Below are 18,161 nucleotides of genomic sequence, written 5' to 3'. Positions count from 1 at the left end.
ACCCCTGTTCGTAACAGGCTGCCACAGATCGCTCCAGGCCACCCCAGAAGTCAACAGGCCCCTCCCAGGCCACCAAAAGCCGACACATGCCTACACAGGCCCCCACAGGCCGCCCTGGCCGCCGCAGGCACTCCCCAGACCTCCACAGTCGACCCCAGGCCACCACAGGCTGCCCCAAGCCACCACAGGCCATCCCAGGTTACCCCAGGCCATACCAGGCCGCCACAGTCTGCCCCAGGCCTCGCCAGGCCGCCATGGGCCAAAACAGGCCGCAGCAGGCCGCCCCAGGCCTCCACAGCCCACCTTAGGCCTCCTCAGGCCGCCCTGGCCACCCTGGCCGCCCAAGCTGCCCCAGGGCCGCCCAGGCTGCCCCAGGCCGCCCAGGCTGCCCTAGGCCGCCCAGGCTGCCCTGGCCGCCCTGGCCGCCCCAGGCTGCCCCTGGACGCCCCAAGCCGTCACAAACAAGCTACTCACGGTGGACGTCAATGTTGGCCAGGGCGGCCACCTTGACGCACATGATGGGCAGCCAACACAGGCAGTTGGTGACGACTATGAAGAAGAAGCGGAGAGCAAAGGTCATCTCGTCGCTGGAGAGAGACGTGCACATCCTTGTTTCCCGAATATTGATGAAGAGTCCGGTGTAGGCGCTGAAGATCACCACCATGCTGCAACAAGGGCAGGAGTAGTGAAGATTAACACCATGTTGCAAGTGTGGGAGTTGTACTGTCTGGCGCATGTTCTGGGAAGTATAAGTGAGAGTATTGCCATCTGGTGGATGTTCAGGGAAACATAAGTGAGATTAGTGCCATCTGGTGCATGTTCTGATTAGAATAAGTGAGAGTAATGCTGTCTGGCGCATGTTATGGGGAGTATAAGTGAGAGTAATGCCTCCTGGTACATGTTCTGCGAGACATAAGTAAGAGTAGTGCCGTGCAGTGTGGACCTGCAGCTGTTTGTACGGTTAAGGTTAATCGACAACATTTAAAAGTAGCCAAAGTGAAGGCAGCTTTTCCTTCCACTTCCTTAAGCATGCTGTGGATTTATTTGTTTATGTTATTGCTTGTGTACACACTACTATGTGTATACACTACTATGTGTATACACTACTATGTGTATACACTACTATGTGTACACACTACTATGTGTACACACTACTATGTGTATACACTACTATGTGTATACACTACTATGTGTACACACTACTATGTGTATACACTACTATGTGTATACACTACTATGTGTACACACTACTATGTGTACACACTACTATGTGTATACACTACTATGTGTACACACTACTATGTGTATACACTACTATGTGTATACACTACTATGTGTACACACTACTATGTGTATACACTACTATGTGTATACACTACTATGTGTACACACTACTATGTGTACACACTACTATGTGTATACACTACTATGTGTACACACTACTATGTGTACACACTACTATGTGTACACACTACTATGTGTATACACTACTATGTGTACACACTACTATGTGTACACACTACTATGTGTACACACTACTATGTGTACACACTACTATGTGTACACACTACTATGTGTATACACTACTATGTGTATACACTACTATGTGTATGCACTACTATGTGTATACACTACTATGTGTACACACTACTATGTGTACACACTACTATGTGTACACACTACTATGTGTACACACTACTATGTGTACACACTACTATGTGTACACACTACTATGTGTATACACTACTATGTGTACACACTACTATGAGTATACACTACTATGTGTACACACTACTATGTGTACACACTACTATGTGTACACACTACTATGTGTACACACTACTATGTGTACACACTACTATGTGTACACACTACTATGTGTACACACTACTATGTGTACACACTACTATGTGTATACACTACTATGTGTACACACTACTATGTGTACACACTACTATGTGTACACACTACTATGTGTACACACTACTATGTGTACACACTACTATGTGTATACACTACTATGTGTACACACTACTATGTGTATACACTACTATATGTACACACTACTATGTGTATACACTACTATGTGTACACACTACTATGTGTATACACTACTATGTGTATACACTACTATGTTTTCACGATGTTGACACACTACTATGTGTATACACTACTATGTGTACATACTACCATGCGTACTCACTACTATGTGTACATGATGTTGACACGCTACTATGTTTACATACTACTATATGTACACACTACTATATGTACACACTACTATGTGTAAACACAACTATATGTAGACACTACTATATGTACACACTACTATGTGTACACACTACTATATTTACACACTCTACTATGTGTACACACTACTTCTGTGTACACACTACTATGTGTATTATTTCAAGTCTGACGCGACACTTGAGCGCGTTTCGTAAAACTTATTACATTTTCAAAGACTTTAGTTTACACACACACACACACAACTTTAACTGAATAGAGCTTAAACATCTTCAAGTTTTTTATACCTACATTTGGGTGAAGTGACATGTTACAATAGCTTTGGATGAGGTGAAAATAAACTTTTAACACAAGACAGAACACGAAGCAATGTAATACAAACAGGTATTAAAGGTAGGTAACTGCAGACGGCCTATTTTTATTTGCCCATATTTCTTGATGCTTCTATATTGGAGCGGAGTCTTGAAGTGGGTAGAATTCTACCCACTTCAAGACTCCGCTCTTGAATAGTAGGTAGAATCGGGCCTTGCATAGTAGGCCGAGAAGTGCGTTCTGGCTACTAGGTACGACATATATATACTTTAGTATATTTTGGTAGCAGTCTTTCCTGTAGACATATATTATTAAATATGACCGAAAAAGTAAGATTAATAATTCTAACACGAATTTTCTCAATATTTATAATATTTCTTTTCACTGTTGATGGTAATTGAAAAATCAATTCTCCAAAATTCATTTTTATTTTTAGTCTGACGCGACACTTGAACTCGTTTCGTAATAACTTATTATATTTTCAAAGACTTTTAGTTTACACATACACAACTATAACCTGCAAACACTAAACAGAGTTTAAACAGCTTTGATTTTATACCTGCATTTGGATGAGGTGATATGTTACAACAGTTTTGGATGAGGTGAAAACAAACTTTCAACACAAGACAGAACACGAAACAATGGGTATAATATTTTGTAAGTTAAAGGTTGACTAGTTAACTTTAACTAGTTAATTAGAACTTTAACTAAAGGTTAAAGTTCATGTCGACTAAGAACTTGAAACCGGCCATATACTGCAGGTATGTTGATGACATTTTTACACTGGTACCTGATGTCAGACATCTGCAGGAGCTGAAGGAGGCATTTGAGCGGAATTCTGTGTTGCGTTTCACTTACGAGATGGAAAAGGATGGGAAGCTGCCCTTTCTAGATGTAACAGTCATGGAAAGGAGCGGAGGTTTCCACACTGCAGTCTACACTAATGAAACAAACATAGGAATGTGCCTAAATGCCAACAGCGACTGCCCAGACAGGTACAAGAGAAGTGTTGTTAACGCTTATGTCGACCGTGCTCTCAGCCACAGCTCAGGATGGAAGCAAGTCGATGAAGAACTCTGTAGGGTAAGGCAGGTCCTAGTCAACAACGGCTTCTCCAATGGTTTCGTTGAAGACATCATAAGAAGGAAGGTGAAACGCCATGCAACCTCTGAAGAGACAACTAACACAACACCTGTACCCCCCTATTAGACTATGTTACAGGAACTTCTTTTCCACAGCTCATAAAACAGAGGAAAGGTTCCTGAAAGATATTGTTAATAGAAACGTTATCCCTACAGACAAAAATCAGAAGATACAATTGACGATTTACTATAAAACCAAGAAAACGGCCAACCTACTCAACCTACTCAGTATATAGGCAAGATAACAACATCTCTTTCCAGGCGATTAACGATGCATAAGCAACAGGGCTCCATTAAGGAACATATAATCTCTTCCCACAACCAAACCATCGCCAGAGAAATCCTAGTAAACAACACAGAAATCATCGATAGATACATCGATAGTAGACGGCTTGACGTTTGCGAGGCACTACACATTAAAAAGTCAACACCAGCAATCAACAGCCAATTAATGCACAACTATATTCTACCCACCTCAAGACTCCGCTCCAATATAGAAGCATCAAGAAATATGGACCAATAGGCTTTCTACAATCACTTCTATTCAATACCCATTGTTTCGTGTTCTGTCTTGTGTTGATGAAATTAATACCCTATTAAATACCACCTCACCCCATCCACCTCACTCAAATGTAGATATAAACAAATCGGAGATGTGTAAGTTCTATTCAGTTGCGTATGTGTAACTAAAGTCTTTGAAAATGTAATAAGTTTTACGAAACGCGCTCAAGTGTCGCGTCAGACTAGAAATAAAAATGAATTTTGGAGAATTGATTTTTGAATTACCACTAACAGTGAAAAGAAATGTACGAAAGATTGAGAAAATTCGTGTTAGAATTATTAATCTTACTTTTTCGGTCATATTTAATAATATATATATATATATATATATATATATATATATATATATATATATATATATATATATATATATATATATATATATATATATATATATATATATATATATATATATATATATGTTTATAGATAATAGGCCTTCTTCAGTCTCGGGAGACTATGGAGTTGCACTCTGGTTGTCAATCCTGGTGCAATGATTGTTGTCTGGTTTCTGGTTGTCAATCCTGGTGTGACTGAAGAAGCCAATCCGAGATTGGCAGTCTAACCCACACAAATTCGAGTTCAAACGAAGTCTGATTCTGGTCTGATTTCCTTGCTTCCGGCTATCCATCTCTGTCTCTTTGCCTCCGATTTCTTGGCAAGTGACTCCTCAAACCTGAAGAGGCATGTCTGAACAGACTACCCCTAGGCTGAACGGTCTGCAGGCAGTGTTCCCACCTAGCAAGATCAACGTCCATGGCTTACAGGTCCCCTCTTGCATACGTCTTTGTACCGTAGCTTGGGTTTGCCTGTTGGAGGTTTTCCCTGCTTCAGCTCTCCATACAGGACATCCTTGGGGATCCTGCATTCGCCCATTCGCATCACTTGCCCGAGCCAGTGCATTCGTCTCTGATTCAACATTGTACACATGCTGGTAATTGTAACTCTCCACAGGACGCTGTTATTGGTCACCTTGTCCTGCCAGGTGATGTCTAAGATGTGTCTGAGGCAGCGTATTGTGTAGGCATTCAGCTATCTTTCCTGATGGGTGCGGAGTGTCCAAGACTCACTGCCATAAAGGAGAGTGCTCAGGGTACAGGCTTTGTAAACCTGGATCTTTGTACACTCAGTCAGCCTATTGCTGGCCCACACTCTCTTTGTCAGTCTGGACATGGTAGTAGATGCATTACCGATGCGTTTGTTTAGCTCCGTATCAAGAGAGGGAGTCAGAGATCGTGGACCCCAAGTACACGAAGTTGTGAACGACTTCCAGTTTGTAATCGGAGATGCCGATGTCAGGTGGGGAGTTCACTCCTTGTCCCATGACCTGTGTTTTCTTCAGGCTGATGGTGAGTCCGAAAGCCTGACAGGTTTCGCTGAGACTGGCGATGAGCCGTTGGAGGTCTTCGGCTGAGTGGGCGGTGACTGCTATGTCGTCAGCAAAGAGGAAGTCACGCAGAAACCTCAGTCGAACCTTTGTCTTTGCTCTCAGCCTGGTGAGGTTAAAGAGCTTATCATTTGACCTGGTCTGGAGGTAGATACATTCCGTGGCAGATCCGAAGGCGTGCTGCAGTATGACTGCAAAGAAAATCCCGAATAGGGTAGGAGCCAGGATGCAGCCCTGCTTTACAACACTTCGGATGTCGAAGGCGTCTGATGTTAAGCCATCAAATACTACGGTGCCCTTCATGTTCTCGTGGAAAGATCTGATGATGCTGAGGAGTCTGGGTGGGCATCCGATCTTGGGGAGGATCTTGAACAGATCATACCTGCTGACGAGGTTGAAGGCCTTCGTCAGATCTATGAAGGCTATGAAGAGTGGCTGCTTCTGTTCCCTGCATTTCTCCTGCTGTGGTCTAAGGGAAAAGACCATGTCGATGGTGGACCTGTTAGCTCGGAATCCACACTGTAATTCTGGATAGACTATCTGCAAGTACTTGGAGCCTCTTCAATGTAATTCGAGCAAACAGTTTTCCGACAATACTGGGGAGGGAGATGCGACGGTAAGTGTTGCAGTCGCCCCTGTCACCTTTATTTTTATACAGCGATGTTGGCTTCCTCATGTCCTGTCTTTTCCAGGAGCTTTGCCAAAAGCAATAGAGTCTAGGGCCTCGCCGAGTTTTTCGAGGGTCAGTTCGCTGTCGAGCTCCATTAACACAGGCAGGCACTCACTGGCGCTCAGGGCGTCTTTGGTGACCACATTCTCCCCGGCGTATAGCTCAGAGTAATGCTCGACCCAGCGCTTCAGCTGCAATCTCTGGTCTTGAATCACCTCGCCTGTGGCAGATTTCAGAGGGCGGTCTTCTTCTGGATTGGGCCGTGGGCCTGCTTGATGCCGTCATACATCTACTTTACATTGCCTGTATCTGCTGCAATCTGTATCTGGGAGCAGGGCTGGAGCCAATAGTTGTTGGCACATCGCCTGGTGCTCTGCTGCACTTTGCAGCAGACGGCTCGAAGGATCTGTAAGTTGCGCTGACTTAGGCAGGCTTTGTAGCCTGCCAAGGAGTTTCTCTTCTCTTCAATGACAGGTGTTATTTCTTCCGAGTGAGCCTCGAATAAGTCTGCCGACCTGCTGGTCTTCTTGGTGAAGGTGGACATGGCAGCGTTGAACACAGCTTCTCTGAAGTGCTCCCATCTTTTACAGGCGGTGACCCCGGGCGGGCCATGGGAAGCTTTCACGAGCACACGTGCAAAATCTTGCATTTTGTCCTGATTGCGGGTCTTGTTGGTGTCGATGCGAGGTCTGCCCTCCATCTTTGAGTGATGAATCTTCTTTGTTTGCATCTTGACCCTGGTACATACCAAGGAGTGGTCGGTGTCACAGACAGCACTGTGGTAGCATTACGGAGTACTACGTGTAATCTTGACGCTGGGTAGACTTCCATGCCTGGTAAGAATCAGGTCTAGCTGGTGCCAGTGCTTGTATCTGGGGTGTCCCAAGAGACTCTGTGTTGAGGCTTTGTGCCGAAGAACGTGTTGGTGACACAGAGACCATGAAGATAGCAGAGTTCTAGCAGACGTTGCCCGGTCTCATTCATCCTCCCAATGCCGAATTGACCCAAGCAAGTGGGCCAGAAGTTGTGATCGGCACCCACTCTGGCGTTGATGTCGCCGAGGATGAACAGTGGCTCCTTTACAGGGATTCTCGCTTTGACTCTGTTGAGGTCATCGTAGAATTTTTCCTTCACCTCTGCTGAAGAAGTCAGGGTTGGTGCATATGCATTAATTACATTGACTGGTTCTGATTGGGAGTGCAGTTGAAGAGACAGAATTCGTTCAGTTTCTTCTGTCGGTGGTGTAATGTGTCCCAACAGTGCATTCCTGACGGCAAATCCCACACCATATTCTTTGGTCTAATCTGGAGGTTTTCCTTGCCAGAAGAAAGAGAAAACCCTCTCTCTCACAGATCCTGATCCTGGAAGCTTGGTCTCTTGGAGAGCTACAATATCCATCTGCAGTTTGCTCAGCTCCCTATCGATGACTGTTTTTTTTCGAGGGTCGTTGATTTCTTGCAGGTCGTCAGAGAAACCTGGTGTCAGTGTCCTGACATTCCATGTGCCCAGCTATAGGGCAGTTGATATTTTCTTTTTGGATTTGGTATTGCTTAGTGCAAAGTTGTTGGGCCGCTTGTCGGTTTTCACCCTTAACCGCATGCACCCATTAAGGTTGACGGACCGTGGCGACGCAACACCTTATTGGCTGCGGTTTTCCCAGCTTGAGGCGGGCAGTAGCTGCCCAGTGGGGCACGATGACTCCTCCCACTGTCGCAAGCAACCCCTGGCGTTGCACTCTTCGCCAATCGAGCAGAAGACTTAAAACTGGTTGACTGTCACTTCCCGTGTTGGTTCAACGCTGAGAAGCGAGGCTGGGGTGTCCTCTCCCAGGACGAAAAGCCTGGGTAGGTAGATATGAAAGAGAAACAATTACCCATGCAGCAGGTCCCCCCTCTTCACGTTGCTGAAATTATCCAATGGAAAGGCAAATGCCAATAGACATGGTCCCAACACCATCGAAGGAGCTGCCGGAACGAGGTCGAAGTTAACAACGAACTGGCTCCGGGGCTCCAACTCCGTATTTTTCCTCGAGGTTGACTCCTGAAGCCTTTCCCAAATGAGGGGTATAGCCGCAAGGCAGCGGAAGTTACAATCAGGGTTTTCTTTCCCCAAGATGAGCTGCCTTCCCAGGCTATCGAGTCCCATCTACACGGAGCAGAAGGTTTTAAGGTGTCAGAGGCACACCCTTGCTCCTTCTCCTGTTAGTAACAGCAGTTCCACCAGTTCCATATTTATACTCGCATTTGGGTGAGGTGATATGGTACAACAGTTTTGGATGAGGCGAACAAACTTGTGACAAGACAGAATACTAAACACTGGGTATTAATTGGATATGAGAGCAAAAGAATGGAAGTAACTGCAAAGGGCCTATTAGCCCATACTTCCTCTTGATGCTTCTATATCGGTACGGAGTCTTGAAGTGGGTATAATATAGTTGTGCATTAATTGGCTGTTGATTGTTGGTGTTGACTTTTTGATGTGTAGTACCTCGCAGATGTTGAGCCGTCTGCTATCGCAGTATCTATCGATGATTTCTGTGTTGTTTGTTAAGACTTCTCTTGTGATGGTCTGGTTGTGAGAAGAGATTATATGTTCCTTAATGGAGCCCTTTTGCTTATGCATTGTTATTCGCCTGGAAAGAGACGTTGTTGTCTTTCCTATAAACAGAGTTCTTTGGGGCTTACAGTCCCTAAGTGGGCATTTGAAGGTATAGACGACGTTGGTCTCCTTTAAGGCGTTCTGCTTTATGTCTGGATAAATTTTTCATGAGTAGGTTGGCAGTTTTTTTGGTTTTATAGTAAATCGTCAATTGTATCTTTTGATTTTTGTCTGTAGGAATAACGTTCCTATTAACAATATCTTTCAGGACCCTTTCCTCCGTTTTATGAGCTGTCAAAAAGAAGTTCCTGTGAAATAGTCTAATAGGGGGAACAGGTGTTGTGTTAGTTAACTCTTCAGAGGTTGCATGGCGTTTCATCTTTCTTTTTATGATGTCTTTAACGAAGCCATTGGAGAAGCCGTTGTTGACTAAGACCTGCCTTACCCTACAGAGTTCTTCATCGATTTGCTTCCATCCTGAGCTGTGGCTGAGAGCACGTTCGACGTAAGCGTCGACAACACTCCTCTTGTACCTGTCTATGCAGTCACTATTGGCATTGAGGCACATTCCTATGTTTGTTTCCTTAGTGTAGACTGCAGTGTGGAAGCCTCCGCCTCTTTCCGTGACTGTTACATCTAGAAAGGACAGCTTCCCATCCTTCTCCATCTCGTAAGTGAAACTCAACACAAAATTCCGCTCGAATGCCTCCTTCAGCTCCTGCAGATGTCTGACATCAGGTACCTGTGTAAAAATGTCGTCAACATGTCTGCAGTATATGGGAGGTTTCAAGTCCATGTCAACTAAGACCTTCTGTTCGATGGTGCCCATGTAGATGTTCGTAAACAGGACACCTAGGGGAGAACCCATAGCGTCCCCATCTACTTGTTTATACATGTGCCCATCTGGGCTCAAGAAGGGTGCTTCTTTAGTACAAGCTTGGAGTAGTTTCCTTAGAATGTTTTCTGGTATGTCAAGAAAAGTACAGGCCGGATCACGATACACTCTGTCCGCTATCATCCTGATTGTTTCATCCACAGGTACATTGGTAAACAATGATTCTACGTCCAACGAGGCTCTTGTCGCTGTAGCCCGTGTTCCTCGCAGTAAGTGAACAAATTCCTTTGGAGACCTCATTCTGACAGCAGAATGTACGTAAGGAGTCAGCAAGTTATTGAGTCGCTTCGCCAGTTTGTACGTGGGTGTGGGTATCTGGCTGATGATTGGCCGAAGTGGGTTTCCAGGCTTGTGGGTCTTGACATTTCAAACGCATACCCAGGTTTATATTCCCCAGTAACCTTTGGCAGGTGGAGTCCGGATTTCATGGCGTTTAAAATTTCGATCAATCCATTTACCTTTGTTTTCAATTCGGTTGTAGTGTCCTGTAGTGTTAGTGGTTGTAGTGGCATTGTTGGGGTTTCACCTCTCTATTAATTCTCTACCCTCACTCTGGGGTGAGCAATAGTTATACCCAGGGTAACTCACCGTAGCCCTGCGGGTCTTCCCTCGATCCTCACGGCGCCACTGCACGCCAGGAGAGTCTCCCAGTCAATCTTAACGGCCTCTTATCAAGAAAGAGTGAGAACACGACTCGTTCATATCGACTGTCGTGTGCCCTCCCCAACAATAGGGCTCTACGGTTAAACACTAGATCGCCAACTGGTGTTTAAGGTGGCCAGTAACACCATCAGTGGACTGGTGTATTCAGAGGTAGCCTTGGCAAGGTCACACTCAAAGATCAGGAATCAGGCAGGTACTTATTGTTATCACTCTATGCTTACTGGTATAGTATAGCCACAAGATCAATGGAGGGGATGATAAAAACACAAAGAGAGTTTTGTATTTTACTTAAAATGTATGAAAGATGTCACAAGGCCACACAATAATCGATAAATCAACTGATTCTGACTCGGCCGGTAATTCCCACGGATATTATGCGACCGCTAGAGGGCAACACTCTCCCCTCCTCATCAAGTGTCAAGAACAGCTGATCGCAATGGTCTCTCCGCGCGAAATTTGCTTGTTTTCTAGATTCACGCGCGCTGTTTCATTAAATTCTCCAATATTACTAGAAACTCGCACACTCGATATTGGCTAAATAAACCGTATTACTCAGTTACACTGTACTCAGGCTCAAACAGTCTTTTCTACAATCAATGCTATAATGATTCACTGTAATGGCTTCACATTGTTCTTCACTCAACAATATATTATGAACTATTACCACTGGAGTTTTCAGTACTTTCTCTCGTTGGCGATAACGCAAGGATTCACTGTACTCACAAATGATTATTCACTGAATGAACATAGACATATATATGGTATATAAATCAATCATCAATACATGGAAAATAAATAGTTTCTGGGCACATAGCCTAACCTCCAAATACTGGCATAATATTATATATAATTTACCACTATATGTTCATATCAAAAATCTATAGAAAGATATACACAACACAGTAAATTTATCACTGGTTCCTGGTGCCTGTACACACCAATAATCAACATGAATATTACAAGTACTCTTGATAGTACTGTCTAGCACACTGGTGCTTTACCGTGACATGGGTGAGACTTGCTCACGACATATAAAATCCTCAGGCTAGATAATATAGCCGAATAACATAGCTAACTAAAGGGGAATGGGGAGGGAACTAGAAACACCTACTTCACCCTATCCTCCGATGAGAGTCGAGATGTAGCTCCTGGTCCTCGTGTCGGGAACGCCCCCACACTACACGTCGTCATGTTCTACCAGAGCCTCTCGTCGTCCCACCGTTTAGCGCGTCGTCTCCGTGCCTCCTCACTGCAGGTCCGTCCTCCTCCTTGACTTCTTGAAGGTTGGAGTCGGTCTCCTGGCCGTCGTCTTCTCCCAGCAACGGCTGTCGCCTACGTCTCAGCTACAGTCGTCCGGTTTCCCCAAATAGTCCTCTCTTCCTCAGCTACCCAGTGGCTCTGTCAGCCACTACGCTGTCACGAACTGGTGAATTGCCACAGACGTCAACATACGTCACTGCACGGCTTCACTGCTACTGGCACAATACCTGGCTGGAGCACTTGTTGCTCAAATAACCGTCAATTCCCTCTTCTGGTTCAACACATGAACTACGGAAGACTTCTCAGAGTACTGGCGGACTTCCAGTGACGCGTAAATCCACGGGAGCTGGAATAACTGTCCGACTGACAGGACCACTCGTCGCACGTCCGACCTCTATGACGTGTAGTGTCTGACTGCTGGCGCCAGCCCGGCGCACTGGCCGGACCCCCTTCCTTCGTGACGTCACTTTTGCCACGGGAGGTTTTCATTGGCTCCCGGTGCCACATTGCTGTTGGTGACCAATCCGGTGCCACTGACGTCACACGGTTTTGGCGGGAGATCAGGGAAGCAAGCGCCATCTTGGCTCCCTAAAGGGCCTAAACCACAGGCCAAAATATTACTATTTCACAGATTTCTCGGCTCTCCGAGAACACTTCACTCTCTCCCATATATCAAATTGTAGCCTGCAACGTAGAGAACGCTTGGGAAAAGTAGACATGACTCTTACTGCAGGCGTGGGAGATTTATAAGGGGGGGAACTCCGTCACATACCCCTCCCCTTAAAATAAGAGTCATGTCTGGTTAGTGAATGCGGGATAGGGCATCCGCTACTACGTTGTCCTTCCCCTTGATGTGCTTGACCTTGATCCTTGTCAGACTCTCAGTGCGGGTGAGACTGGTGCCGTCCGCCCTGGACCACTTACTTTCCTCCTCCGGGAGTTCTCGGTCCCTCAGTACACTCAGACCCGTCTTCCGCTGGGTTTCTCGGGACATCGTTCCGTCCTGCTTGTTGGCTCTTCCTTCCACAGTGAAGAAAGGTTTCAGGCGGTCTACGTGACACACCTGTTTCTTTCGGGGTCCATCCGGCTTCCCAATCTCGTACGACACTGGACCCAACCGTCGCAGCACTTGGTATGGTCCCTTGAACCGCGACCTGGTCACCTTACCTTTACCTGGAAGCACAACCATTACTTGGGATCCGGCCTGAAAATCTCTCTGCGCAGCTCTCCTGTCGTACCACTCCGACATCTTACGTTGCGCCTTTTTCAGGAGTTTCCTAGCCAGTTTCTTCGCTCTAGTGAGACGTTCTTTGAACTTCTGGACATATTTATTCACCGTTCCCACGGTCGCTCCTAGTGTCCATCGTTCCCTCAGCATGGATAGCATGGCATATATAATATAGATAAATGGAAAGTAAGCCTTCTCAGGACCCACACGTCCTCCTTCGGCCTTACTAACCAATTCGGGGCACTCCTCCTGCTGTGACTCTCCGAGACGAGTGTGGTTTACCCCTGGAGAACCGGTGAGTGTCGCCTGCAACTCACCATTCGGGCTACTTTCGCCCTCCACTCGTTCTCTGGGTCCTACGCAGAGGTGATCTGTTCCCAGGCTGTCAGTCGACTCCTCAGCCCCATCAGATCCACAACCTCCTGGTTCTTCGCGTTGTCTCGGTGTCACAGTACAAACTGGGATCGCCACCAGTGCGATTCCCTTCTCGTCCCCACAGACGTTCAACTCTCCGCCTGTCTTCTTGTATTGTTCCAGGCATTCTTCGCCTTTCACGAGATGCGAGAGGACATATCCTCCACACGCGTCATTCCCCAAGATGACCTGTGCCTCCATCTTGGGCATTGATGTACAGACTCCCACCACTAGGGTCTGGCCGCCATATTCGGAATTTAAAGTTACCTGGTGTAGGGGCATCCTCACTGGGCCTCCCACAGTGGCCACCCGTGCCACCCCCACACTGGTACTTTCGTAACCCTCGGGGAACAGGGTTTCACTTACCAGGGTAAAGTCAGCCCCGGTGTCTCTTAGCATCTTCACTGGGATGGGGTCTGCGACCCCCATCCTTACGGTTCCATGACACATGAATGGGTGAACTTTCTTCTCCCCATTCAGCACGGGTTCATCCCGCACTCCCTCGGCCCTCTGGTCCTCGAACATCACTAAAGCAACGTGTCCCCGCTGCTTAGGGCGTCTGCATTCCCGCGCGACATGTCCGGGTATTCCGCAGTTGTAGCAGCGGCCCTTCGGCGGAGACCATCCGCCACCGCTCGCCTTAGCACTGCCTCCAGAGACCGTCACACCCTGTGTCTTTCCCGCCTGACTTGTCGTTTCTTTCCCTGCAGTAACAGTTCCCGAGCTCTCAGCTTGGTTCTCCTCTATCGGCTCTACAGCACCCTTTGATCCTCGGGTGTTCCAACTTGAGAGGTGGGATTTGGGAGAACTCGCTCCTGTCCTCCATCCATCCGTCCTTCTATAACTCCTATCGTTTCCGACGTATGCGGGTGGTCGGTGCTGTCCCTCTCGGCGTGGGCGTAGGGCTTCTTCTAACATGTCGGCCCGGTCGGCTGCGGCCCTCAGGTTCTTTATGTCCGCCTCCTTTATCCTCATCCTGATCTCCGGAGGGAGCACGGACATAAACTTTTCCATGACCATTAGTTCCTTGACCTCTTTGGCCGACCCCGCTTCTTCAGAGTCCAACCACTTAAGGAACTTTCTTTCCATGTCCCTCGCCGTCTCCGCATACGATTTTCCAGGCGACCGGGTACATTCTCTAAACCTCTTTCTGTAGCACTCTGGCGTGAGCTTAAAGGAACGGAGCACAGCTCGTTTTACCGCATCGTAGTTAGTGCATTCTTGGAAGTCGAGCATAGTGAAGGCTTCACGAGCTTCACCTGTGAGCCTCCCTTGGACCAACTCCGCCCACTCCGCCCTCGGCCACCTCTTCATAGCAGCAACTCTCTCAAAGTGATCAAAGAAACTTTCGGCTTCACTAGGCACAAAGACCGGCAGGTCTCGTTCCGTCACTCGTCGGTCTTCCTGTGGCGGGGCAGGGGCACCTAGTCCCAGTTCAGCTCGCTTCAGCTCCACCTCCTTGTTGGCTTCTATTTCCTGTTGTCTCAGCCCTCGCTCGTGTTCTTCCCTGCGTAGTTGTGCTTCTCGCTCGTGTTCTTCCCTGCGTAACTGTGCTTCTCGCTCTTGTTCTTCCCGGCGCCGCTGTGCTTCTCGTTCCTCACGCTGCATCTGTGCTTCTCGCTCCTCACGCTTCATCTGTGCCTCTGCTTCTCGTTCTCGCTCTTCCCGGCGCAGCTGTGCTTCCCGTTCCTCACGCTGCATCTGTGCTTCTCGCTCTTGCTCTTCTTTGCGCTGTTGTGCTTCTCGCTCTTCTTTGCGCTGCTGTGCTTCTGCTTCTCGCTCTTCCTTGCGCTGCTGTGCCTCCAGCTGCAGCTTCATTATTTCCAGCTTAATGCTGTGCCTGCTGCCGCTGGATCCCCTGCTGCTTCCACCAATACTCAGGTGTTCACCCTCACTGGCAGGTGTTTGGGGCCGTTCCTCCCCCAAAGCATCGTCTCGAGCCTTGAGCTGAGCCATTATCTCTAGTCTTCTTTCACCAACTCTGGCAGATTTCAGCTTTATTCCAAAATGATCCGCTATAGCCTGTAACTGTGCCTTGGTGCACTCTTCCAGCACCTGTTCGTCTCTAGAGTCAATAAACCTGGTTACTTTATCACCCTCCATCTTGTGCTATGAGTGATAACCTGCGCCTGATCTCTAACACCACTGCCAAGTACCACCACTGCAACCTTTACTTCGATCGAAATCCTGGCAAGGTCGCCAATGTTGGGGTTTCACCTCTCTAGTAATTCTCTACCCTCACTCTGGGGTGAGCAATAGTTATACCCAAGGTAACTCACCGTAGCCCTGCGGGTCTTCCCTCGATCCTCACGGCGCCACTGCACGCCAGGAGAGTCTCCCAGTCAATCTTAACGGCCTCTTATCAAGAAAGAGTGAGAACACGACTCGTTCATATCGACTGTCGTGTGCCCTCCCCAACAATAGGGCTCTACGGTTAAACACTAGATCGCCAACTGGTGTTTAAGGTGGCCAGTAACACCATCAGTGGACTGGTGTATTCAGAGGTAGCCTTGGCAAGGTCACACTCAAAGATCAGGAATCAGGCAGGTACTTATTGTTATCACTCTATGCTTACTGGTATAGTATAGCCACAAGATCAATGGAGGGGATGATAAAAACACAAAGAGAGTTTTGTATTTTACTTAAAATGTATGAAAGATGTCACAAGGCCACACAATAATCGATAAATCAACTGATCCTGACTCGGCCGGTAATTCCCACGGATATTATGCGACCGCTAGAGGGCAACACTCTCCCCTCCTCATCAAGTGTCAAGAACAGCTGATCGCAATGGTCTCTCCGCGCGAAATTTGCTTGTTTTCTAGATTCACGCGCGCTGTTTCATTAAATTCTCCAATATTACTAGAAACTCGCACACTCGATATTGGCTAAATAAACCGTATTACTCAGTTACACTGTACTCAGGCTCAAACAGTCTTTTCTACAATCAATGCTATAATGATTCACTGTAATGGCTTCACATTGTTCTTCACTCAACAATATATTATGAACTATTACCACTGGAGTTTTCAGTACTTTCTCTCGTTGGCGATAACGCAATGATTCACTGTACTCACAAATGATTATTCACTGAATGAACATAGACATATATATGGTATATAAATCAATCATCAATACATGGAAAATAAATAGTTTCTGAGCACATAGCCTAACCTCCAAATACTGGCATAATATTATATATAATTTACCACTATATGTTCATATCAAAAATCTATAGAAAGATATACACAACACAATAAATTTATCACTGGTTCCTGGTGCCTGTACACACCAATAATCAACATGAATATTACAAGTACTCTTGATAGTACTGTCTAGCACACTGGTGCTTTACCGTGACATGGGTGAGACTTGCTCACGACATATAAAATCCTCAGGCTAGATAATATAGCCGAATAACATAGCTAACTAAAGGGGAATGGGGAGGGAACTAGAAACACCTACTTCACCCTATCCTCCGATGAGAGTCGAGATGTAGCTCCTGGTCCTCGTGTCGGGAACGCCCCCACACTACACGTCGTTGTGTCCTACCAGAGCCTCTCGTCGTCCCACCGTTTAGCGCGTCGTCTCCGTGCCTCCTCACTGCAGGTCCGTCCTCCTCCTTGACTTCTTGAAGGTTGGAGTCGGTCTCCTGGCCGTCGTCTTCTCCCAGCAACGGCTGTCGCCTACGTCTCAGCTACAGTCGTCCGGTTTCCCCAAATAGTCCTCTCTTCCTCAGCTACCCAGTGGCTCTGTCAGCCACTACGCTGTCACGAACTGGTGAATTGCCACAGACGTCAACATACGTCACTGCACGGCTTCACTGCTACTGGCACAGTACCTGACTGGAGCACTTGTTGCTCAAATAACCGTCAATTCCCTCTTCTGGTTCAACACATGAACTAGGGAAGACTTCTCAGAGTACTGGCGGACTTCCGGTGACGCGTAAATCCACGGGAGCTGGAATAACTGTCCGACTGACAGGACCACTCGTCGCACGTCCGACCTCTATGACGTGTCGTGTCTGACTGCTGGCGCCAGCCCGGCGCGCTGGCCGGACCCCCTTCCTTCGTGACGTCACTTTTGCCAGGGGAGGTTTTCATTGGCTCCCCGTGCCACATTGCTGTTGGTGACCAATCCGGTGCCACTGACGTCACACGGTTTTGGCGGGAGATCAGGGAAGCAAGCGCCATCTTGGCTCCCTAAAGGGCCTAAACCACAGGCCAAAATATTACTATTTCACAAATTTCTCGGCTCTCCGAGAACACTTCACTCTCTCCCATATATCAAATTGTAGCCTGCAACGTAGAGAACGCTTGGGAAAAGTAGACATGACTCTTACTGCAGGCGTGGGAGATTTATAAGGGGGGGAACTCTGTCACATACCCCTCCCCTTAAAATAAGAGTCATGTCTGGTTAGTGAATGCGGGATAGGGCATCCGCTACTACGTTGTCCTTCCCCTTGATGTGCTTGACCTTGATCCTTGTCAGACTCTCAGTGCGGGTGAGACTGGTGCCGTCCGCCCTGGACCACTTACTTTCCTCCTCCGGGAGTTCTCGGTCCCTCAGTACACTCAGACCCGTCTTCCGCTGGGTTTCTCGGGACATCGTTCCGTCCTGCTTGTTGGCTCTTCCTTCCACAGTGAAGAAAGGTTTCAGGCGGTCTACGTGACACACCTGTTTCTTTCGGGGTCCATCCGGCTTCCCAATCTCGTACGACACTGGACCCAACCGTCGCAGCACTTGGTATGGTCCCTTGAACCGCGACCTGGTCACCTTACCTT

At 47.2% G+C, this 18,161-nt stretch overlaps 1 protein-coding gene across 1 annotated transcript in view; it reads right to left on the bottom strand.

Moving 5' to 3' along the window:
• LOC123756223 (relaxin receptor 1-like) overlaps nucleotides 1-18,161 on the bottom strand; it is an 89,373-nt gene that overhangs the window by 36,874 nt on the left and 34,338 nt on the right. Inside the window, exon 4 of the mRNA XM_069336684.1 lies at nucleotides 475-665. Within this exon, the coding sequence (XP_069192785.1) occupies nucleotides 475-665 (191 nt within the window). The remainder of the gene's footprint in view (nucleotides 1-474; nucleotides 666-18,161) is intronic.

Source organism: Procambarus clarkii, chromosome 36, assembly GCF_040958095.1.
Source record: "Procambarus clarkii isolate CNS0578487 chromosome 36, FALCON_Pclarkii_2.0, whole genome shotgun sequence".
In the NCBI taxonomy this organism is placed as follows: Eukaryota; Metazoa; Arthropoda; class Malacostraca; order Decapoda; family Cambaridae; genus Procambarus; species Procambarus clarkii.
This window is presented reverse-complemented; position numbering and strand designations above follow the sequence as displayed.